This window comes from Prenolepis imparis, unplaced genomic scaffold, assembly GCF_030444845.1.
Source record: "Prenolepis imparis isolate NDT839.2.m4 unplaced genomic scaffold, iyPreImpa1.0 SCAF_9, whole genome shotgun sequence".
Taxonomy (NCBI): Eukaryota; Metazoa; Arthropoda; class Insecta; order Hymenoptera; family Formicidae; genus Prenolepis; species Prenolepis imparis.
The window spans coordinates 16,020,601-16,045,329 of record NW_028141167.1 but is presented as its reverse complement, the minus strand read 5'-3'; the positions used below and the strand labels follow the sequence as shown (position 1 = coordinate 16,045,329).

The following is a 24,729-nucleotide window of genomic DNA, read 5'->3' as shown; positions in this document are numbered from 1 at the left end:
GCTATGACATCATCCTCAATGAAATATTAAATGTAAAATAATGCAACATATTCAAAATTTCAAGCGTCAATGTACGACTGCTATGACATCATCCTCAATGAAATATTAAATGTAAAATAATGCAACATATTCAAAATTTCAAGCGCCGATGCACGGCTGCTATGACATCATCCTCAATGAAATATTAAATGTAAAATAATGCAACATATCCAAAATTTCAAGCGTCAATGTACGACTGCTATGACATCATCCTCAATGAAATATTAAATGTAAAATAATGCAACATATTCAAAATTTCAAGCGTCAATGTACGGCTGCTATGATATCATCCCCAGGTGTTCAAAACGTACGTAACAAAATCACGAGAAAATGCAACATAATTAAAATTTTCGAGCGCCAATGTACGGCAGCTCTCATCTTGAGATGAATCTCGCGAAATGTACAAAAATGTATCAATTTCAAGCGCCAATGTACGGCTGCTATGATATCATCCCCAGGTGTTCAAAACGTATGTAACAAAATCACAAGAAAATGCAACATAATTAAAATTTTCGAGCGCCAATGTACGGCCGCTCTCATCTTGAGATGAATCTCGCGAAATGTGCAAAAAATGTATCAATTTCAAGGTCGATACATCATTCGTACGTAACAAAATCACAAAGTGCAACATACTCGAGTGCCAATGATCTCTACGATTAAATAAAAAGGATGGTAAAGAGACATACTATGTTAGTATCATTGTCAGAGGTTCAGCAAGAGCATCTCAAAAATGGCACAATTGGAAGCAAGTTTGATGGAGCAATCAGCAAGGGTGAATTCGGTGGAGGAATACATTGTGTGGGAGCAGCAATGTGACGAATACATCGAAGCGCTGGAAGAACAAAGTCGAATAAAACGTCCACGATTACCGATCGGAGTTCGACAATCGCTTGTCTCCCAAATCGCACGTCTCGAAGGGTTGAAGAATTCGGTACGCAGACGTTTTGTACAAGCAGGTGCCGGAAGCAGTTCGCGAGACATCGGACTCATATGGCGAGAGATTGATACGGCGTTCGAGAGCCGCATCTTGACTGGTGCGGTGATAAACAGCAACCACATCGAACCTCGTCAATTTCTAGAGGATGCCAAAGACATTGTGATCGAACACGTGCAAAAAGTGTTGCAAAAACACACTAGTGTAAAAGTGAACACTATATTTAATGGTGAGTTTGTGTCAGGCGATAAGCGCGCTAATAAAAGTGTCAACACTAAAAACTTTGAAATCTTTCGCACCTCCGATTTACATGATTGGTACAAACGCCGCGTTATCGAGCCCACACTAGCATCGCTAGAAGAATTTCAAGAACGTGATAGTGGTTGGGCATTATCGCGAATAAACAATTTAACTGTAAATATAAACAAGTATAATCCAATGCGTGCGGGATGTCACATTAAATTACCGCGAGAAATAATGATGAAGAGAGCAGTGATTAACGTGAAATCAAAAGACACTGCATGTTTTGCGTGTGCGGTGGTCGCAGCTCTATTTCCCGCAGAAAGAAATGTGGAACGGGAATCTTCATATCCACATTATACGACAGTACTCAATCTCCAAGACATTGAGTTTCCAGTGACTGTGAATCAAATCAAAAAGTTTGAACTATCAAACAACATTTCGATAAATGTGTACAGCATTGAAGAAAAGAACATTGTCTCGATACGTCTCAGTGAGCAGAAGAAAGACAGACACGTCAACTTGCTGTACGTGGAAGACAGCAACAACATTGGACATTTCGCATGGATCAAGAATCTCTCCCGGCTCGTGAGCTCACAACTGAGCAAAGACAAATGTAGAAAATATATCTGCGATCGGTATGTATATTTATTGCAAATTATATATTAAATAATCATAAAATAATTATAAAGTGTTTATAATTGCTATTATCAATTACAGATGCTTGCATTATTTCGGGTCTGAAGACAAACGGCAATCACATATGGTAGACTGCGGAGAGATGAATGACTGCGCTATCCGATTACCGAGCGATAAGGACAAGTGGCTCGCGTTCAACAACTTTAATCGCAAAGAGCGACTTCCTTTTGTCGTATACGCAGACCTCGAATGTGTGCTGACAAAGACGAATAAGAAGGAAGAAGAAAAGAATTTATACCAACATCACCAAGTATTTAGTATAGCATATTATGTACATTGCTCATATGACGATTCGTTATCCGAGTATTATTCTCGCCGTAGTGTAGATTGCATTTCGTGGTTTTCCGAACAACTTAAAAATTTAGCGATACGCGTAAAGAATATTTTTCCAACTAACGTCCCCATGGTAAATTTAACATCTGACGAGTGGGAAAAATTTCATAGCGCGACGTATTGTCATATATGCGAAAAACCGTTTGCAGAAGATGATACACGCGTACGCGATCATTGCCATCTGACCGGGCGGTACAGAGGTCCAGCACACTCAAATTGCAACTTAAATTATAAAAACTCTTTTTGTATTCCAATAGTATTTCATAATTTATCCGGTTACGACTCACATTTCATAATTAAGGAAATAGCTACAGCGTTCGAAGGGGGAATCGAATTACTTCCAATAACTAAAGAAAAATATATATCATTTACAAAAAATGTTCAAATTGCAGAAGACAAATCCAGAAATATTAAATTACGTTTTATCGATTCATATAAATTTCTCAATACTAGTCTCGACAAATTGACATCATTTCTAAGTAAAGATAAACTCAAAAATTTAAAATCAAAATTTCAAAATTTATCCACCGAAAATTTCAATTTATTAACACGGAAAGGTGTCTTTCCATACGAATACATCAACTGTTTTGAAAGGTTGCATGATACGTGTCTACCACCGCGTGAATCATTCTACAGTTCCTTGACCGGTGACACAGTATCCGAGAACGATTACGCGCACGCCGAAACCGTATGGGAGCGGTTCTCCATTCGAACGCTGGGCGATTATAGCGATCTGTATTTAAAAACTGACGTCTTGTTATTAGCCGACATTTTTGAAAATTTCCGGAATAAATGTATCGAGAGTTATGGGCTCGACCCCGCGTATTACTATACTCTCCCCGGGTATACGTGGGATGCCATGTTAAAACATACAAATATTACGTTCGAATTGCTTACCGATATCGACATGGTTATGTTTATAGAACGGGGTATACGCGGCGGTCTAAGTCAATGTTCAAACAGATATGCACACGCTAATAACAAGTACATGTAGTCCTACGATTCATCGAAACCATCTTCGTATCTAATGTATTTCGATGTAAATAATTTGTATGGATGGGCAATGTGTCAACCGTTGCCATATGCAGATTTTCGATGGGTCGATGACATGTCTAGTTTCAATTTATCATCTATCGCGCTCGATTCGCCTACAGGCTACATCCTTGAAGTAGATTTAGAATATCCACAATGTCTTCACAATGCGCACACTGATCTACCGTTTTGCCCGACACGCGACAAGCCATCAGGCAAGCGGGAAGATAAGCTGCTCGCGACATTATATGATAAAAAGCGTTACGTGATACACTACCGCAACCTGCAGCAATGTATGCGTCACGGTCTTCAAGTTACAAAAATACATCGCATATTACAATTCGCACAATCTCCATGGCTTCGAAATTATATCGAACTTAATACACAATTTAGAATGCAAGCAAAAAATGATTTCGAAAAAAATTTATACAAATTGATGAATAATGCAGTATTCGGCAAAACGATGGAAAATGTGCGTAATCGTGTTGATGTAAAACTCATCACACAATGGGAAGGGAGATACGGTGCAGAGGCAATGATTGCGAAACCAAATTTTCACAGCAGAAGCATCTTTTCGGAAAATTTAATTGCCATAGAATTACGTAAACTCGAAGTAAAATTTTATAAACCAATCTATGTCGGTATGTGCATACTCGACATTTCGAAGACATGTTTATACGAATTTCATCATGAATACATGTCACCACTGTATCGAAATAAATGTCGGGTAATGTACACCGACACAGACAGCCTAATATACCACATCGAATGCGAAGACGTATATGAGAATATAAAGCGCGACGTAAGCAAATTTGATACGAGCGATTACACTGCGGACAATGCGTACGGTATACCGCTTGTGAATAAAAAGGTGCCAGCTCTAATGAAAGATGAAAATAACGGTACGATAATGACTGAATTTGTAGGACTTAGAGCAAAAATGTATGCATTACGAGTGGATGGTAAGAAAGATATCAAAAAAGTAAAAGGTGTCAAGAGTAACGTTGTCGCGAGAACGATAACGTTTGATGATTACACGCGGTGTTTGAATGAAGAGATTGAAATGACACGTAGTCAGTCATGTATAAGATCGAAATTGCATGAAGTATACACCATTCGCGAGACGAAAATTGCTCTAAGTCCTCACGATGACAAGCGGTATATCATACCTGAAACCACTGATACATTACCATGGGGACATTATAAAATACATTTGTAAATAATATTTGTTGTAAAAACTGTATATTATATGTATATTATATGTATATATGTATTTATTTATAAAATTATTAGATAAATATATTGTAAAATAAACAGTGTACAGATATTTTAAATAAATGTTTATAATACATTATTTTATGTATCCATGAGTTGTGTTAATTGGTGGTCGAATCATCACAATGAATCACCACACCCTTTCATTGAATAAATTTTTATTGAATAAATTTTTATTATTGAAATAATATTCTCTTTGTTCTCTCATTTTCCTCACACACATACAAGTATTATATGTCCGCACGTGCTCGTATTAATTTCAGTATGCGACAGCTTTCTTATATTATAATTTTAAATTTAGTCGATCGAGGTACGAACGTGGTTCGAAAGTGGTTCGAAGGCGGTTGATCGAGGTACGAACGTGGTTCGAAGGTGGTTGATCGAGGTACAAACGTGGTTCGAAGGTGGTTGATCGAGGTACAAACGTGGTTCGAAAGTAGTTCGAAGGTGGTTGATCGAGGTACGAACGTGGTTCGAAAGTGGTTGTGGTTGATCGAGGTTCGATCAACCACAACCACTTTAGAACCACGTTCGTACCTCGTTCAACCACCTTCGAACTACTTTCGAACCACGTTTGTACCTCGATCAACCACCTTCGAACCACCTTCGAACCACGTTTGTACCTCGATCAACCACCTTCGAACCACTTTCGAACCACGTTCGTACCTCGATCGACTAAATTTAAAATTATAATATAAGAAAGCTGTCGCATACTGAAATTAATACGAGCACGTGCGGACATATAATACTTGTATGTGTGTGAGGAAAATGAGAGAACAAAGAGAATATTATTTCAGTATACAGTATACATTGGTTGAGGACGGTCGTGTTTTGTTTCGGCGGCCTGTTTTCGTTAAATCCGTATACCGCCTATTTCGCTGTTGCTGAGTTTTCTCTAGTTGTGTTTCTAACGAAATGGATGGAAAAAAGATATGCAAAGGATGCGGTGTAGCCGTGGCAAAGCCTGTAACTTGTGGTAGATGCAATATAGCATCGCATCCGGGTCGTCTCACACGTAGCGGTCATCCCTTCTTGAATGGTCAGTTCTTGAGTTGCCCTTCCGGAAGTTCGCCTCAAAGTTTGAATGCGAGTCCGCGGCTTCTAGAGGATATCAGGAAGGTAATACATGAAGAGTTTCTCACTTTCCGGAGAGAGATCGTGGAGATGCACCAGGCTGATATGGACAAGGTCAGAAATGAAATTCAGAGCATATCGAATAGAGTGGACTTACTTGAGGGTCGGTCGACAGTAATTCAACCATTGGACCCCTTGCGCTCAGTTGAGACGGATGTTATCGAGGAAATGGAAGATAGAGAGAGAAGATCGACTAATTTGATATTTTTCAATCTGGAGGAGTCCGATAACAATGGCTGTGGAGATGATGATCTGGTGAGGGATATCATCCAGCCTGGCGTGAATTCCGCAATGCGTATGGAGAGACTGGGAAAGGCGAAGCGAGGTCATTCTAGACCGGTGCGTGTCTCTTTTTCCACAAAACGGGAGGTGCTGGAAATCCTGAGGAATAAATCGCGATACTCTGGTCCTGTCAACATCTCTCAGGATCAAACAATGAAGCAAAGACAATATCTTAAGGACCTGCGGGCCGCTCTGGGGCGCCTGAAGGACGAAGGAGAAACAAATAAAACAATTCGTTTTATAAACGGTGTGCCGAAAATCGTCGATGTAAAGTCAAGCTCAAAAAACTAACTCGCTCTCCCCTTATTTATTATCAAAATGTTCGCGGTTTGAGAACGAAGCTTTGTGATCTGCGGTGTGCTGTAGCGTCCGTATCTGTTGACTACGATATAATAGTCTTGGTTGAGACGTGGCTGCATGGGGGTATATCGAGCTTGGAGCTGGGCCTTGATGATTTCACCGTGTTTCGCAATGATAGAAATATTGCTAATAGTGTTTATTCGCGCGGAGGAGGTGTGTTGATTGCTGTGAGAAATTCTATATTTTGTTGTGCTATAATAAATATCTCAGAGTCACGCGTCGAACAGCTGTTTGTTGACATTCGCCTTGATCATGTACAACTTATTGTTGGCGCTGTCTACATGCTCCTTTATCGGAGCCGTCTCTATACGAGGCTCACTGCCTCTCTGTTGAAGAAGTGTTAGTCGCGTCACCTAATGCTAATTTTCTTATTGCGGGCGATTATAATCTTCCGCATATTCAGTGGCATAATAATAACAATTACTTGCACTATGAATCAGATCGTCACTGTAATATGCTACCGCATGCTAACATTATCTCACACTTCTTCAATGAATTTAATTTTTACCAGCACAATAGGATCATTAATGCGAATCGGAATACCTTAGATCTAGTGTTTTCTACACTGCATAGCGCTTCAGTGGAACTAGCCGTTGATTATTTATGTGCGTGCGATCGTTATCATCCGGCCATCTTGTTGACTTTGCCACTGAAAACATCGCTGTCATTTCACATTGAACATAGGTGGAACTTTAAACGTGCGAACTATGATGCTATTAATGATTACTTGGGCAGTATCTCCTGGGATGAAGAACTAAAATTTCTGGATGTAAATGAAGCTGTGGATTTTTTGTATGGGCATCTTGATTATGTCATCTCTAATTTTGTTCCTACATATATGACCCGCAAATCACAGCATTCTACATGGTTCTCAAATGAACTGAAAACTCTCATCAAGGCCAAAAAGGGTGCTCACATCCGATTTAAGAGAACTAATTGCTTTTCGGATTATATGGAATTTTCGGGTCTGAGGGCTCGATGTAAATCCCTTTCATCGGCGTGTCTGCGGAGCTATGTGCATCGTACGGAGGAGGCTATCTCGAGTAATGTAAATGTTTTTTGGAGCTTCACAAAATCCATACTTCTAATAAACTTCCAATGTCAATTTATCACAATGGCTCGTCTGTCTATGATGGACCAGCCATAGCAAATTGTTTCGCGGACTATTTCGAATCTGTTTACTCCGGTTCGGATGTGCATGGTGGCAGCGATGTTGATGTGTGTGAGCATGATCTGAGCCTATTGAATATAGATATCTCCATCGGGGATATATTTAATTGCATAAATGCCACGAATTTGGCATCCAACTCTGGCTATGACGGCATTCCTCCGCTCTTTCTTAAAGCAACCAATTTTATACTATCTAGAGTACTTTGGATTATCTTCAATAAGTCTTTAGTGAGTGGCATCTTCCCGGAATCCTGGAAGCTATCCACCGTTACGCCAATATTTAAGGACGGTGATAAAACTTTGGTCTCTAATTATAGACCAATAAGTAAGCAATGCCTCATGCCTAAATTATTCGAAAATATAATAGCGAATAAACTTGCATCATTATTTAAGCATGTTTTGATTGAAGAGCAGCATGGCTTTATTGCCGGTCGTTCCGTCGTGACTAATCTGCTACTTTATCAGAATTTTATTAATTCAGTGGTGGAGGATGGCTCCCAGGTCGATGCAGTTTATACGGACTTTAGAAAGGCTTTTGATAGCGTTGACCATTCCTTGCTACTCACTAAGTTGCGGGCCTTTGGTATTGATGGTACTTTGCTGAAATGGGTATCAAGTTATGTAACAGACAGGTCACAGATTGTAAAGATCAATAATTGCCAATCTAGAATTTTTAAAGCATCGTCTGGCGTGCCCCAGGGTTCTCACCTGGGCCCGCTTCTTTTCAATCTATTTATTAATGACATTAACAAGGTCTTTAATCACTGTAAATTTCTACTTTATGCGGACGATTTAAAAGTTTTTCGGCGAGTAACCTTGAGGACGCGGATCTGTTGCAGCTTGATCTGTTTCGGCTCGAGCATTGGTGTAATGTTAATAAACTACAGTTTAATATAGCGAAATGTCATGTAATCCGTTTTAGTCGGAGGAGAAGCGTTTGCATGCATGAGTACTCGATAAACGGGGTGCGTCTCTCTGAGGTAGATTCTGTACGCGATCTTGGGGTCATCTTTTGCCCTGATCTATCGTTTGAGAAGCATATAATGAGTATCACGAGCTGCGCGTATAGAAAACTGGGTTTTGTCTTGCGGACTGGCAAATATTTTAATAATGTGCACACCTTAAGATTGTTATACTGTGCGCTAGTACGGCCTCATTTGGAGTACGTCTCCATTGTCTGGGCTCCGTTTTATGCCAAATATGATATTCAGATTGAGGGAATCCAACACCGCTTTTTGCGTAGAGTGAGCTTCATAACGGATAATCCAATGCGCTTTTTCGATCACTCTTATGATGATATGCTGAATAACTTGCGGCTAATTACTTTAGCAAATAGACGCACTTTCCTAGATCTACTGTTTTTTTCAAATTGATTAATGGGAGTATTACATGTTCGGAGCTCCTAGAGTATGTGGGGCTGCGTGCTCCGGCTAGGCCTCTCAGGAAGGGCGTCATATTTAATGTTGAGTCTCACCGTACCTCTTATGGAAGATACAAGCCCCTGAATCGTATCTGCATGCTGGCGAATGAGTTCTCTGATCGTGTGGATTTCTTTCAATCATCACTCTGCACCTTCAGACGAACGTTATCCCAGTCTACGATAGACTTGTTATTTCCTTCCTGTGTTTTAGTTTTATTGCGATAGGCTCTTAATGTTGTCATTCGTGCGTAATCATATAGCGATAACTTTGTACACTTTCTATGTTCTCAACTTATTTTATTTTAATTTGTTTTTAAAGGGATATCTCCCGTTTACCTGTACATAAATAAATAAATAAAATAAAATTATTTCAATAATAAAAATTTATTCAATAAAAATTTATTCAATGAAAGGGTGTGGTGATTCATTGTGATGATTCGACCACCAATTAACACAACTCATGGATACATAAAATAATGTATTATAAACATTTATTTAAAATATCTGTACACTGTTTATTTTACAATATATTTATCTAATAATTTTATAAATAAATACATATATACATATAATATACATATAATATACAGTTTTTACAACAAATATTATTTACAAATGTATTTTATAATGTCCCCATGGTAATGTATCAGTGGTTTCAGGTATGATATACCGCTTGTCATCGTGAGGACTTAGAGCAATTTTCGTCTCGCGAATGGTGTATACTTCATGCAATTTCGATCTTATACATGACTGACTACGTGTCATTTCAATCTCTTCATTCAAACACCGCGTGTAATCATCAAACGTTATCGTTCTCGCGACAACGTTACTCTTGACACCTTTTACTTTTTTGATATCTTTCTTACCATCCACTCGTAATGCATACATTTTTGCTCTAAGTCCTACAAATTCAGTCATTATCGTACCGTTATTTTCATCTTTCATTAGAGCTGGCACCTTTTTATTCACAAGCGGTATACCGTACGCATTGTCCGCAGTGTAATCGCTCGTATCAAATTTGCTTACGTCGCGCTTTATATTCTCATATACGTCTTCGCATTCGATGTGGTATATTAGGCTGTCTGTGTCGGTGTACATTACCCGACATTTATTTCGATACAGTGGTGACATGTATTCATGATGAAATTCGTATAAACATGTCTTCGAAATGTCGAGTATGCACATACCGACATAGATTGGTTTATAAAATTTTACTTCGAGTTTACGTAATTCTATGGCAATTAAATTTTCCGAAAAGATGCTTCTGCTGTGAAAATTTGGTTTCGCAATCATTGCCTCTGCACCGTATCTCCCTTCCCATTGTGTGATGAGTTTTACATCAACACGATTACGCACATTTTCCATCGTTTTGCCGAATACTGCATTATTCATCAATTTGTATAAATTTTTTTCGAAATCATTTTTTGCTTGCATTCTAAATTGTGTATTAAGTTCGATATAATTTCGAAGCCATGGAGATTGTGCGAATTGTAATATGCGATGTATTTTTGTAACTTGAAGACCGTGACGCATACATTGCTGCAGGTTGCGGTAGTGTATCACGTAACGCTTTTTATCATATAATGTCGCGAGCAGCTTATCTTCCCGCTTGCCTGATGGCTTGTCGCGTGTCGGGCAAAACGGTAGATCAGTGTGCGCATTGTGAAGACATTGTGGATATTCTAAATCTACTTCAAGGATGTAGCCTGTAGGCGAATCGAGCGCGATAGATGATAAATTGAAACTAGACATGTCATCGACCCATCGAAAATCTGCATATGGCAACGGTTGACACATTGCCCATCCATACAAATTATTTACATCGAAATACATTAGATACGAAGATGGTTTCGATGAATCGTAGGACTACATGTACTTGTTATTAGCGTGTGCATATCTGTTTGAACATTGACTTAGACCGCCGCGTATACCCCGTTCTATAAACATAACCATGTCGATATCGGTAAGCAATTCGAACGTAATATTTGTATGTTTTAACATGGCATCCCACGTATACCCGGGGAGAGTATAGTAATACGCGGGGTCGAGCCCATAACTCTCGATACATTTATTCCGGAAATTTTCAAAAATGTCGGCTAATAACAAGACGTCAGTTTTTAAATACAGATCGCTATAATCGCCCAGCGTTCGAATGGAGAACCGCTCCCATACGGTTTCGGCGTGCGCGTAATCGTTCTCGGATACTGTGTCACCGGTCAAGGAACTGTAGAATGATTCACGCGGTGGTAGACACGTATCATGCAACCTTTCAAAACAGTTGATGTATTCGTATGGAAAGACACCTTTCCGTGTTAATAAATTGAAATTTTCGGTGGATAAATTTTGAAATTTTGATTTTAAATTTTTGAGTTTATCTTTACTTAGAAATGATGTCAATTTGTCGAGACTAGTATTGAGAAATTTATATGAATCGATAAAACGTAATTTAATATTTCTGGATTTGTCTTCTGCAATTTGAACATTTTTTGTAAATGATATATATTTTTCTTTAGTTATTGGAAGTAATTCGATTCCCCCTTCGAACGCTGTAGCTATTTCCTTAATTATGAAATGTGAGTCGTAACCGGATAAATTATGAAATACTATTGGAATACAAAAAGAGTTTTTATAATTTAAGTTGCAATTTGAGTGTGCTGGACCTCTGTACCGCCCGGTCAGATGGCAATGATCGCGTACGCGTGTATCATCTTCTGCAAACGGTTTTTCGCATATATGACAATACGTCGCGCTATGAAATTTTTCCCACTCGTCAGATGTTAAATTTACCATGGGGACGTTAGTTGGAAAAATATTCTTTACGCGTATCGCTAAATTTTTAAGTTGTTCGGAAAACCACGAAATGCAATCTACACTACGGCGAGAATAATACTCGGATAACGAATCGTCATATGAGCAATGTACATAATATGCTATACTAAATACTTGGTGATGTTGGTATAAATTCTTTTCTTCTTCCTTCTTATTCGTCTTTGTCAGCACACATTCGAGGTCTGCGTATACGACAAAAGGAAGTCGCTCTTTGCGATTAAAGTTGTTGAACGCGAGCCACTTGTCCTTATCGCTCGGTAATCGGATAGCGCAGTCATTCATCTCTCCGCAGTCTACCATATGTGATTGCCGTTTGTCTTCAGACCCGAAATAATGCAAGCATCTGTAATTGATAATAGCAATTATAAACACTTTATAATTATTTTATGATTATTTAATATATAATTTGCAATAAATATACATACCGATCGCAGATATATTTTCTACATTTGTCTTTGCTCAGTTGTGAGCTCACGAGCCGGGAGAGATTCTTGATCCATGCGAAATGTCCAATGTTGTTGCTGTCTTCCACGTACAGCAAGTTGACGTGTCTGTCTTTCTTCTGCTCACTGAGACGTATCGAGACAATGTTCTTTTCTTCAATGCTGTACACATTTATCGAAATGTTGTTTGATAGTTCAAACTTTTTGATTTGATTCACAGTCACTGGAAACTCAATGTCTTGGAGATTGAGTACTGTCGTATAATGTGGATATGAAGATTCCCGTTCCACATTTCTTTCTGCGGGAAATAGAGCTGCGACCACCGCACACGCAAAACATGCAGTGTCTTTTGATTTCACGTTAATCACTGCTCTCTTCATCATTATTTCTCGCGGTAATTTAATGTGACATCCCGCACGCATTGGATTATACTTGTTTATATTTACAGTTAAATTGTTTATTCGCGATAATGCCCAACCACTATCACGTTCTTGAAATTCTTCTAGCGATGCTAGTGTGGGCTCGATAACGCGGCGTTTGTACCAATCATGTAAATCGGAGGTGCGAAAGATTTCAAAGTTTTTAGTGTTGACACTTTTATTAGCGCGCTTATCGCCTGACACAAACTCACCATTAAATATAGTGTTCACTTTTACACTAGTGTGTTTTTGCAACACTTTTTGCACGTGTTCGATCACAATGTCTTTGGCATCCTCTAGAAATTGACGAGGTTCGATGTGGTTGCTGTTTATCACCGCACCAGTCAAGATGCGGCTCTCGAACGCCGTATCAATCTCTCGCCATATGAGTCCGATGTCTCGCGAACTGCTTCCGGCACCTGCTTGTACAAAACGTCTGCGTACCGAATTCTTCAACCCTTCGAGACGTGCGATTTGGGAGACAAGCGATTGTCGAACTCCGATCGGTAATCGTGGACGTTTTATTCGACTTTGTTCTTCCAGCGCTTCGATGTATTCGTCACATTGCTGCTCCCACACAATGTATTCCTCCACCGAATTCACCCTTGCTGATTGCTCCATCAAACTTGCTTCCAATTGTGCCATTTTTGAGATGCTCTTGCTGAACCTCTGACAATGATACTAACATAGTATGTCTCTTTACCATCCTTTTTATTTAATCGTAGAGATCATTGGCACTCGAGTATGTTGCACTTTGTGATTTTGTTACGTACGAATGATGTATCGACCTTGAAATTGATACATTTTTTGCACATTTCGCGAGATTCATCTCAAGATGAGAGCGGCCGTACATTGGCGCTCGAAAATTTTAATTATGTTGCATTTTCTTGTGATTTTGTTACATACGTTTTGAACACCTGGGGATGATATCATAGCAGCCGTACATTGGCGCTTGAAATTGATACATTTTTGTACATTTCGCGAGATTCATCTCAAGATGAGAGCTGCCGTACATTGGCGCTCGAAAATTTTAATTATGTTGCATTTTCTCGTGATTTTGTTACGTACGTTTTGAACACCTGGGGATGATATCATAGCAGCCGTACATTGACGCTTGAAATTTTGAATATGTTGCATTATTTTACATTTAATATTTCATTGAGGATGATGTCATAGCAGTCGTACATTGACGCTTGAAATTTTGGATATGTTGCATTATTTTACATTTAATATTTCATTGAGGATGATGTCATAGCAGCCGTGCATCGGCGCTTGAAATTTTGAATATGTTGCATTATTTTACATTTAATATTTCATTGAGGATGATGTCATAGCAGTCGTACATTGACGCTTGAAATTTTGAATATGTTGCATTATTTTACATTTAATATTTCATTGAGGATGATGTCATAGCAGTCGTACATTGACGCTTGAAATTTTGGATATGTTGCATTATTTTACATTTAATATTTCATTGAGGATGATGTCATAGCAGCCGTGCATCGGCGCTTTGATGATTGGTTAAAAATAATTTTGTGTCAGCAATAATCCCCACCCCATTGCTTTGTATCAATAAAAACTTGTAATAATGATTTAGTATTGTATCAATCACTTATGTGAAAGGTTCTTTTAAAAATGTACTCCGCCAGCATGAATTATTACGTTCCAATACAAGAAATGTCTAAGAATACAAGTGACAAGTAAGTTTCGATTCTTTTTTTGTCAAAATAAAGATTTTTAAATAATGATTTTTAAATAATTTTTGAAATATTGTTCTAATTATTTTTATAGCATTCAGCGTGCGACTCGTATACTTGGGCGAAGATATGCTCTAACCGCAACATCCTATAAATATTTGGAAATAGGAATCAGCGTTGGAGCTGTATCATATGTGGAAAGCTCTTGGTGATAATCGAGGCAACCACATAATATTGCCTATTGAAACATGGATATCACTAATGCGGAAACGTGCGGACATTGAACGATTTTTACAATCATCTCAAACTCCATTACGGATTCGAGATCTAACAATAGAAATTGTTAAATATCGGATTCAAAAATTGTAAAATTAACATTATCCAATAATTTTTTATATATGAAGTCATCGACTCTATTACATTTATTTGAGTTTGAAAAATGTATAGATCATGTGTATTTCTGGCTATGTGAAAATACTCATCTTGTGAATGAAAAATTTAAACAATTTGCAACTATTTTACAACGCAATAATATTACTAATGTATGTGATGCTGTAAAAGTGATACGCGAAAGTGATGCGTACGATAGTGAATCACTCATAGATTGTGAAATATTAACATGTGTTGTAAATGATATTCTTCACGATGTTTGTAACAAATAAAATATTTTTTATTGTTAATCTATGTTTAATTATTTCTTTCCCAATAAGATATAGCTAACAAAACTATTTCTTCGTTCTCTGGAGATTTAAAAAGTGATGAGCTAGCTGAGACATGATACTCCAGTTAGAACAAGAGAGATGTAGAATTAAAATCAAGAGGGGAGCAACATTATAATATGTGTCCCATCATAAAGTTTCTGATAGTCTTGAATGTAAAATGGGTAGAGAAGTTGTGATGGATAGAGAAGATGTAGTGGATGATGATGATGTGGTGAATGATGATTAGATGATAGTGATTGATGATATATCAGACGTTGATGATATATCAGACGTTGAAATGGAGCGTGAAAAGGTATTAAGATATAAAGTTGAGCCAGTAACTTCGGTAGTGAAGTTGTTAAAAAATCGTGAAATTGGTCAACGAAGTCCTAATGCAAAATCGTTGCATCAGTTTTTACGAGATCATGAAAAGGAAACATTGAATGCCTGTTCTTGCAAGCATGCGTGTTTTATGACATATCCCCTATATTGTCCTCCAAAAAAGCGCAAGCTTCATCATGGCATTTTTTGGAAGATGTTCCATTGGGTGAACTAATATTTACGCGTCCAATAAATCTGACGTCAAAAGGCTGAGATTATCATGTAAGTTATAAATTAAATTAAATATAAATTAAATTAAATATAAATCAAATTATCTATTAATTATAAATTCTTAATAACATTTTCTGTTATGCAGGAGTCCCCTCCCAGCAGTCGCCGCCGCTTCTCGCAGCATCTCGCATTCGGCCGCCCAACCATTATCCAGCCACTTAAAGTTCATATTTTATATTTTATATTTTATATACTTTTATTTTTGATTATATATTTTATATTACATTTTATTTTATATTATATATTTTAAATTTTTTAAATTTACACACACACACAAACATTTTGTAAAATACACACATACACACACAGTTATAAATAAAAATTATTTTAAATATTAAAAATATATTTTATTTTAGAATAGGTCCTCTCTCCTTTCCTCCTATTAAAATCTTATTAATTAAAATTACTATAAATATTATTAAAAAAGTCTCTCTCGCGTCCGCCTCTCGCGCTCTCCTTCGCTGCATCAGCTCTCGCGCTCTCCATCGCCGCATCATCTCGCAACATCTCTCTCTCGCTCTTGCATATACGCCTCGCTTGCGTCATCTCTCTCGCGTGCGCCTCGCGCTCTCCTTCGCTGCATCAGCTCTCGCGCTCTCCTTCGCGTCATCTCGCTACCTCTCGTCATCTCGCGCTATCTCTCTCGCTCTTGCATATACGCCTCGCTGCAACACCTCGCGCTCTCCATCGCCGCATCATCTCGCTACAGCTATCTCTCTTTCGCGAACGTCTCTCTCGCGACATCTCTCTCTCACGTTCGCCTCGCGCTCTCCTTCGCGTTCCTCTCTCCCCGCGGACCCCTTACCCAAAAAGTTTCATGCGGTCTTTCGCGGATTCCCCTCCCCCCGCAGACCCCTCACCTACAAAGCTTCATGCGGTCTTTCGCGGACGCCTCCCCCTCCCCGCGGACCCCTCGCGGACCTGTCACCTAATTCGCGGACGCTTCCCCCTCCCGCGGACCCCTCGCGGACCAGGCACCAAAATCGCGGACGCTTCCCCCTCCCCGCGGACCCCTCGTGGACCCTAACCTCGCGGACGCCTCCCCCTCCCCGCGTGACGTCATTCCCCCTCCCCGCGTGACGTCATTCTCCCGCGCCATGGGTACCCCTCGCCCCTCACCCCCCTCATTGCCCCTGAGTTAGAACCCGCCTAGTATATCTACTCTAGTAGCGTCAAAAACCGAAGAAGAGCATGAAGTGCACTTACAAAAACTATTTCAACGATTAAGCGAATACGGGCTGATAATAAATCCGGCAAAATGTGTCTTCGGGAAACCGCAGGTTAGGTTTTTAGGATACCTGGTAACGACAGAAGGGACGAAACCTCTACCAAAAAAAGTCCAAGCTATTCAAAACTTCCCAAAACCAACAACGGTGAAACAGATGCGCCAGTTCTTGGGGGTGCTAAATTTCTATAGCAGATTCATCGCCGGAGCAGCAGAAAACCAGGCCAAACTGAATGATACTCTTGCAGGACCAAAAACGAGAGAGAAGGTATCAATCAACTGGACAACGGAGTTGGACAAAGCCTTCATAAAGGCCAAAAATAGCCTTTCAAGAGCCGCGCTATTGGCTCACCCCGACCCACTAGGGGAGCTCGCCGTTACAACAGACGCCTCTGATACCGCAATAGGAGCGGTAGTACAGCAGAAGAGTGGAAAAGACTGGCAGCCGCTGGCTTTCATGAGCGAGAAGCTGAGTCCCACACAAAGAAAATACAGTCCTTATGACAGGGAACTCCTAGCTATATACACGATAGTCAATTATTACAGGCACCTGCTGGAAGGCCGGAAGTTTACGATATACACCGACCACAAACCCTTGGTATACGCCCTCAGACAAGATCCACTCCGCAGTTCCCCTCGCCAAACACGACATCTAGAGTTAATCGGGCAGTTCACTACAGATATCCAGCACATATCCGGAAAGGACAACGTAGTGGCAGATACCCTATCAAGAGTGAAGAGCATACAGGGAGCAGTGGATTTCAAAGAGCTGGCAAAATCCCAAAAGGAAGACGAGGAGCTGCAGCAACTACGGCAATCCGACTCGTCATTAAAATTGGAGGAAGTACCAATACCTGGTACAAACGTAACATTGTATTGCGATACGGAAGCTCCAATCCCACAACCATTCGTGACAAAACCATATCGCAAGACAATCTCCCAGTCTTTGCATGGTTTATCACACCCAAGAATTAAGGCTACAGTCAAGTTGATCACAAAAAGATACGTGTGGCCCGGAATACAAAAGGATTGTCGACAATGGGCACAGACTTGCATACAGTGCCAGCAAGCAAAGATAACAAGACACAACAAAACGCCAACAGGGGTATTCCAGACACCTACACACAGATTCGAGCATATACATATCGACATTGTGAGGCCTTTACCAAGCTCAAAAGGTAACAAATATTGCCTAACGATGATAGATCGCTTCACAAGATGACCGGAAACAATCCCATTACCGGACATAACAGCAGACACAGTAGCAACTAACATCTTTGCCACTTGAATAGCAAGATTTGGAGTTCCAGCACGCATCACCACGGATCAAGACCGGCAGTTTGAAGCCGATCTATTCAAACACAACTGACCGGATCAAAACATTTAAGAACAACAGCATACCATCCAGCAGCGAATGACATGGTGGAACGATTCCACAGGCAACTGAAAACTGCCATTAAATGCTACCAAATCGAAAACTGGGTAGAGATCCTACCAGTAGTGCTGATGGGGATCAGGTTAGCCTGGAAAGAGGACCTACAAGCAACCGCGGCGGAACTAGTATACGGCGAACCGATTAAGCTGCCCGAGCAATTCTTACAACAAGAAAACCCGGAACAAATAGAAAATCGAGGGGACATGCTGGAGGAGTTAAGAAAAAACCTACAAAGCCTGAAACCGCAAATTAAAAAGCATCGGCAAACAGCAACCTTCGTCTTCCAAAATATAAAGACTGCATCTCATGTCTTTCTAAGAAAGGAGTTAAAGGGTGGAGCCTTACAACTACCATATGAAAGACCGTACAAAGTAGTAAAAAAAGAGGAAAAAGTAATTACGATACTAAGAAACGGCAAGGAGATCAAAGTATCAATGGACAGGATCAAGCCAGCATACATACTTAATGAAGGTAACGCCTCCATGGAACCAACAAAGGCCAAACAACTAGAAAGGCAAATCATTCCGGCACCCACAGAAATAAAAACAAGAAGCGGAAGAACATCGCATAGAACAATACGTTTTCAACCGACATAAATACTGCGAAGAGGGTGATGTGGCGGCAAAAATGCGCCACTTTATGTCTTTCCCGCGAACACACAACTCGCGGCGCAATATGCCCGGGAGCGCGCCGCTCGGACGCACAGTAACGGGCGCCGCCGCCAGGCGGCGCAGCGCGGAAGTGAAACCAGTAAGCGAGATCCTCCTACGCGGGTATATAAGGAGACCCCCTGCGGTGAGTCGGAATCTTTTTCTCTCGTTCATGGCGCCAGTCGCTAGGGACCAGAAGAAAACTTTTGAAGGGACTCTTCTCCCACATACGCCCTCGCAGAGGCGTAAAGAAGAGGACGCCACTATTCGGCGGAAGACACGCCCCATACCGCTGTATAAATTGGCGAAGCGGAGGCGACGGAGTAGCAGCAGTGATGCCAATTTCAGGGCGCGCAACGAAGAGTGGGGGGTGCAGCGTACGTGTGAGCCGCTGCGCTAAAACGCCATAAAACACCCCCACTCTACCCCCACTCCTACGATTTGGCGTGTTGCGCGACCTGAAATTGGCAACTCTGAGCAGCAGTTCGACTCGGAGTTCTGACGCGAACACCTCGGGTCCTTCTAAGGATTCCTACAATTCCTATAATTCTCGGGCTCGCGGTAAACCGCTGAAGCGATTTTCTGGCGTCAGTCCGCCGGAACAAATCACGTGTCAACTCCCTGGCGTCAATACGCCGGAGCAGACCTTTGATCTAATCCCTGGCGTAAATCCGCTAGAGCAGCCAGTTAAACGACTTTCCAGCAGCTATACGCCCAAATACTGGGATACCTCACGAGACCCACGAAAAAAAGGACTCTCGCAGCCCCTTGGAACCAGGAATAAACCTAACCAGGTCTCCGACGACGACCTATACCTCGAGACGCAGGCTAGTCCACTGAACAAACTCCTTGGAGTCAATCCGCAACATTCGGGACCGGATACTCCCCCGCGGATAATTCCTTGGAGAGTACCTCCGCATATCGCTCCGCTGAAAAGATCTCCGGTCAAGACGTACCGAGACGTGGCCACACAGACTAAGAGGAAGGGTGGCCGACGAAAGAAACCTAAATGTTGCTACAATAATAATTATTTATGTAATAAGGAAAACTTAAAGAACTAAATAAATGTCGAAAAGAAATCTCAGAAAAGGAAGTCAACATAAACACGTATAGATTATTTATAGACTCTTGTGCCAATCCACATCCTAAGCGCTCGTCACCTAGATTAAGTCTATAATAGAGTAAGACTCTACAAATTGGTGTCCCCGACGTGATAAAGGGAGACGAGCGTATAGCACGATTGGCAGTCAAGGCGCCCTCCTTTTGGCCGGAAGAGCCAGAACTTTCGCTCAATTAGAGGGCCAATACACCCTTGGGGGTATAACTCAAGATGCCACGAAGTACTGTTACGTACTCGCACACATAGAAACGCGATATGCCCGAGAAATGGATATCGTTATACAACCTCCGGCCGCAGGAAAATACGAAGCAGTCAAGAATTCAACGGTTAACTGCTACACAAGAGCAACGAACTCGTCAGCTTTTAGAGCATTAAGAATTGGGAGACCGCAAGCTCTCCCAATTCTTGAGCCATCTGCGGACCCTAGCTGACGCCAACATCCCTGAGCAATTATTAAGGACCCTATGGATGAGTAGATTACCTACACAGGTACAAGTCATCCTAGCAACTGAAGACAGATTAGAAGACGTGGCGGAGCAAGCAGATCGGATTATCGAGGTGACCAGCAGGACCACGGTCGCAGCCGCTACCTCTACTCCAACGAACACTTCACTAGAAGAACAAATAAACTCATTAGCGCAACAGGTGGAAAAGTTAACGGCACAGGCCGCGCGCAGTCGTGTACGAAACCAGTCCAGAAACCGTACAGCGAGAGAACGGTCAAAAAGCCGAACAAATAAACGAGTAATCGCGGATAGCAGTCTATGTTTCTACCATCAACGCTTTGGAGAAAAGGCAAGAAAGTGCCAGTAGCCATGCAGCCATAAGAAGGAAAACGAGAAGAGCGGTCACTGATGGCGGCCAGCAACCCAGACCCAACCCTTCGCCGCCTAATCACAACAGACAGGAAGACCAAAGTGTCATACCTAATAGACACCGGATCTGACCATTCTGTGTGGATAAACATATATCCACACAGAATGGTCAGAGGCCCACTACGTCCTAACACACACCAATTATACGCTGCAAACGGCACAATCATCCGCACCTATGGACAGATAACGTTGGAACCAGACTTCGGATTAAGAAGGCAGTTCCTATGGCGGTTCGTAATAGCCGACGTAGCACAACCAATTATCGGAGCAGACTTCCTGTCCTACTTTCACCTACCAGATTTGCGAAAAGGACGGTTAGTCGACGGGGAGACAGGACTATCTACACAAAAATACCTAAGCACGACAGAAGTAGGAGGAATCAAAGCAGTAACGGGGAGCACCAACTATCACAGTATTTTAACCACCTTCCCCAGTATCCTCAAGTCAACCAGAATTAGAAAGGAGAACCCCACAACACAGTCCATCATATCCAAACCACATCGGGACCACCAGAAGGATGCCGACCACGCCGATTGGCGTTCCAAATTAGAAATTTAAAACTGAGATACATATATGCATATCTTTATACGTACTTGTATTAGTTTCACTAAATATCGGTATATATGTATGTGTGTGTATATATATACAGGGTGTCCCATTTTAATCTATCACCCCTCGTAACTTTGCAGGAAAAGATCGTAGAGAAAAATGTTTCATACAAAAGTTTTTTGACTTCGAGGGGGACATAAGATGATGTCATTGGTTTGACCTTGAATAGTCATTTGAAAGTCACGTGAAAATCATCGATGTTTTTTTAAATGGAACCCCCTATTTTTTATTGTATATTCTTGTAATCCTTGTCGAGACGTTTTCAAAACACTACCTATGTGGGTCTTTTGTGCAAGCCGTTCCCAAGATACGAAGCTTCAAAGTTGACATATTATCGGCATTCGCATTATACGATGTACACCGCGGGGAGGTTGTTCAGTCGAATTTGTGCGCGGTTTACGCATGGCCGTACTTAGGGCCACAGCGCCCTTATCGATAATTCGCGATAATCGTTTTCGGCGTTAGTTACGCCGTGTTCTTGGTGGCTTCGCCGGTCCTTGGGCCTCGTACTATCCGGCGAGCTGGCGGGGATCAATTTTCAGCCCCGCTGATTTGCAGCTCGACAAGATCCGCCCTCGTTGATCCGGGGGGGACTTCCTCGCCCTTTCGCGGTACTTCCTCGCCCGGTTTCGAGGATCGGCGCGCTCCGCGCTGTAACGGCCGTGCCCTTAAGTCAGCCGCATGCCAATTTTGGTAAATACGGCTGCTTCCGACCGTTTTTGTGTCCCTCTAAGGCTGTCGTTATTTCTCGTCCTCGACAACGGTATAAAAAAAATATAAACATAAACGCGAGTTAATAAATATAATTTCGATATCGCAAGACGTCTCTCCGGGGAAAATCGGTGGCTCTCGTTCTCTCTCTCTCTCTCTCTCTCTCTCTCTCTCTCTCTCTCTCTCTCTCTCTCTCTCTCTCTCTCTCTCTCCTCTCTCTCTCTCCTCTCTCTCTCTCTCTCTCTCTCTCTCTCTCTCTCTCTCTCTCTCTCTCTCTCTCTCTCTCTCTCTCTCTCTCTCTCTCTCTCTCTCTCTCTCCTCTCTCTCTCTCTCTCTCTCTCTCTCTCTCTCTCTCTCTCTCTCTCTCTCTCTCTCTCTCTCTCTCTCTCTCTCTCTCTCTCTCTCTCTCTCTCTCTCTCTCTCTCTCTCTCTCTCTCTCTCTCTCTCTCTCTCTCTCTCTCTCTCTCTCTCTCTCTCTCTCTCTCTCTCTCTCTCTCTCTCTCTCTCTCTCGCGCGCGCGCGGCGCGGCCGCTCGGCCCTTGCCCCGCGATTTCGGCTGGAGGGACGCGCGTCGTGACGGCAACGTCACAATATATATATATATATAAGTATATATTTACTACGTAAAACTGCAAATTTTTTACATGAATAAAAATTTTTTAAAACTTTTTTTATAATTTTCAGAGAGGGAGATATTATATATGATGAAATATTGGATTTCGTTGTGCATAAAAACAAAGTAGCCCAAGTAATAGGATATAAAATGATAAAGAAATTTATTCTTTATAATGTACATTCGTCATCACCATTTTGATTTGTAAATGGTCTTCTAAGATTCTCTGTGGAACAATTATCAATAAGGTTACTTTAAAGCAATTGCAATAAAATATATATGTCGCAAACACTTTATTTAATTTTATCTTTTTAAAAAAATTGCGCGCCAAGTGAAAGTAGAAACTTTTGTACTAGTGGAAAATTTAAGTTGCAAACCTATAGAGTCGTATAATGAACCAGTGAAAAATTTAAGTTGCAAACCCATGTAGAATAGTATAAAAATTAAAAAATTATTAAAATTAATACAAATAAAAAAAAATTAAAAATTTTAATTTAAAAAACTAGGCACTGCTAAATTTCAAAATTAATTTTAGCATATTGTTTAATTTAGCAGTGCCTAGTTTTTTAAATTAAAATTTTTTAATTTTTTTTTATTTGTATTAATTTTAATAATTTTTTAATTTTTATACTATTCTACATGGGTTTGCAACTTAAATTTTCCACTAGTACAAAAGTTTCTACTTTCACTTGGCGCGCAATTTTTTTTTATATTATTACTTTTGTAGTACGATCTACATGGGTTTGCAATGGATAATTTTTCATATGATTCTACATGGGTTTGCAATAGGTAATTTTTTATATTACAATTCTACATGGGTTTGCAATGACTGATTTTTCATACGATTCTACACATGGGTTTGCAATGGGTAATTTTTCACTACTGGCGTGCCCATACTAGGCGCCTTTTTTTACCTTTTTTTTAAAGGTAAGTTTTTATAGGGATATCATTCATTTTTGTATATGATTTAGATTTACTAGGGTTGCTCAAAAAATGCCATTTTTTTCAGAAACTATTTATTAAACAGGTTTGAAATGTTTTTAAACATACATGGATATTTCTTCTTTTTAAATATATATTATTTTTTAATATAATCTCAATCAACTTCTATAACCTTATACCAGCACGATACAAGTATATGTATGCCTTTATTGTATCAACTCTTGTTTTTTCTACGTAATCATGTCATCACAGCTTTAATCATCCCCTCATCATCTTCCCAATCTTGTTTCGCAAAGATCTTTAAATTATATGTTTAACACAGTTTAGCGATTGCTTCCAATATTTAACTTTTTAAACCACTTAATTAAATGCACTTCGCGAAATACGGTTTGGAAGATGAAGAGGGCGTGATTCAAATGTGAAAACATGGTTACGTGGAAAGGACAAAAGTTGGTACAGTAAAGGGAAATAAATACATATAATGTATTGTACTGGCATAAAGCAATAGAAGTTGATTGAGATTACCATGTATATTGTGTAGAAATTGTTGAATAAATATTCTGAAAAAATAATGTAGGGCATTACTTTTTGAGCAACTCTAGTACTATTTCAAAAGATTACAATGTCCTCATTCTGTATCTATAATGTAAAACATATTTAAATCATTAGAATACGGACATATATGCAAAATATACTGTTTCTTTATTTTATATTAACAATTATATACTTATGAAAGAAATAGTAGCATAGGATGGCAGCGTAACAAGAAAGTAGTTATTATTGTGAAAGAAATATAGAACATCACATATAAGTAGTATTGCATATCACATGTATGTAGTATACATTGCAAAATGTAGATCCTTCTATTTCTTTCTTGAATACATATTTATATAATGATATTTGCAACTACTTTCTTGTTACGTTACCATT

The 24,729-nt window shown here is 40.1% G+C and overlaps 3 protein-coding genes across 3 annotated transcripts; 2 read left to right on the top strand and 1 right to left on the bottom strand.

Annotated features, from left to right (window-relative positions):
• Positions 1 to 769: 769 nt before the first annotated feature.
• LOC145941150 (uncharacterized) lies at positions 770 to 6,259 on the top strand. Its single transcript, XM_083047056.1, has 2 exons — positions 770 to 1,851; positions 5,452 to 6,259. Exons 1-2 carry the CDS (start codon positions 770 to 772, stop codon positions 6,257 to 6,259), a joined length of 1,890 nt encoding a protein of 629 aa, XP_082903182.1.
• A 281-nt stretch (positions 6,260 to 6,540) lies between these two features.
• Positions 6,541 to 13,254, bottom strand: LOC145941149 (uncharacterized). Its single transcript, XM_083047055.1, has 3 exons — positions 12,173 to 13,254; positions 12,045 to 12,090; positions 6,541 to 6,654 (listed from the first exon to the last, which is right to left on the bottom strand). The coding sequence occupies exons 1-3, from the start codon at positions 13,252 to 13,254 to the stop codon at positions 6,541 to 6,543; spliced, it is 1,242 nt and encodes a 413-aa protein (XP_082903181.1).
• Positions 13,255 to 18,263: 5,009 nt separating this feature from the next.
• Positions 18,264 to 18,875, top strand: LOC145941148 (uncharacterized). Its single transcript, XM_083047053.1, has one exon. The coding sequence runs from the start codon at positions 18,264 to 18,266 to the stop codon at positions 18,873 to 18,875; it is 612 nt and encodes a 203-aa protein (XP_082903179.1).
• Positions 18,876 to 24,729: the final 5,854 nt, after the last annotated feature.

What these genes read in the sequence shown, in the direction of transcription:
- LOC145941150 (XM_083047056.1), top strand. Translation starts at nt 770, where the DNA reads ATGGCACAATTGGAAGCAAGTTTGATGGAGCAATCAGCAAGGGTGAAT. An exon ending in AGAAAATATATCTGCGATCG is followed by an intron (nt 1,852 to 5,451) that starts GTATGTATATTT and finishes AGTTTTCTCTAG; the next exon opens with TTGTGTTTCTAACGAAATGG.
- LOC145941149 (XM_083047055.1), bottom strand. Translation starts at nt 13,254, where the DNA reads ATGGCACAATTGGAAGCAAGTTTGATGGAGCAATCAGCAAGGGTGAAT. An exon ending in AGAAAATATATCTGCGATCG is followed by an intron (nt 12,091 to 12,172) that starts GTATGTATATTT and finishes TATCAATTACAG; the next exon opens with ATGCTTGCATTATTTCGGGT. An exon ending in ACAAACGGCAATCACATATG is followed by an intron (nt 6,655 to 12,044) that starts GTAGACTGCGGA and finishes CTTCTTCAACAG; the next exon opens with AGAGGCAGTGAGCCTCGTAT.
- LOC145941148 (XM_083047053.1), top strand. Translation starts at nt 18,264, where the DNA reads ATGGTGGAACGATTCCACAGGCAACTGAAAACTGCCATTAAATGCTAC.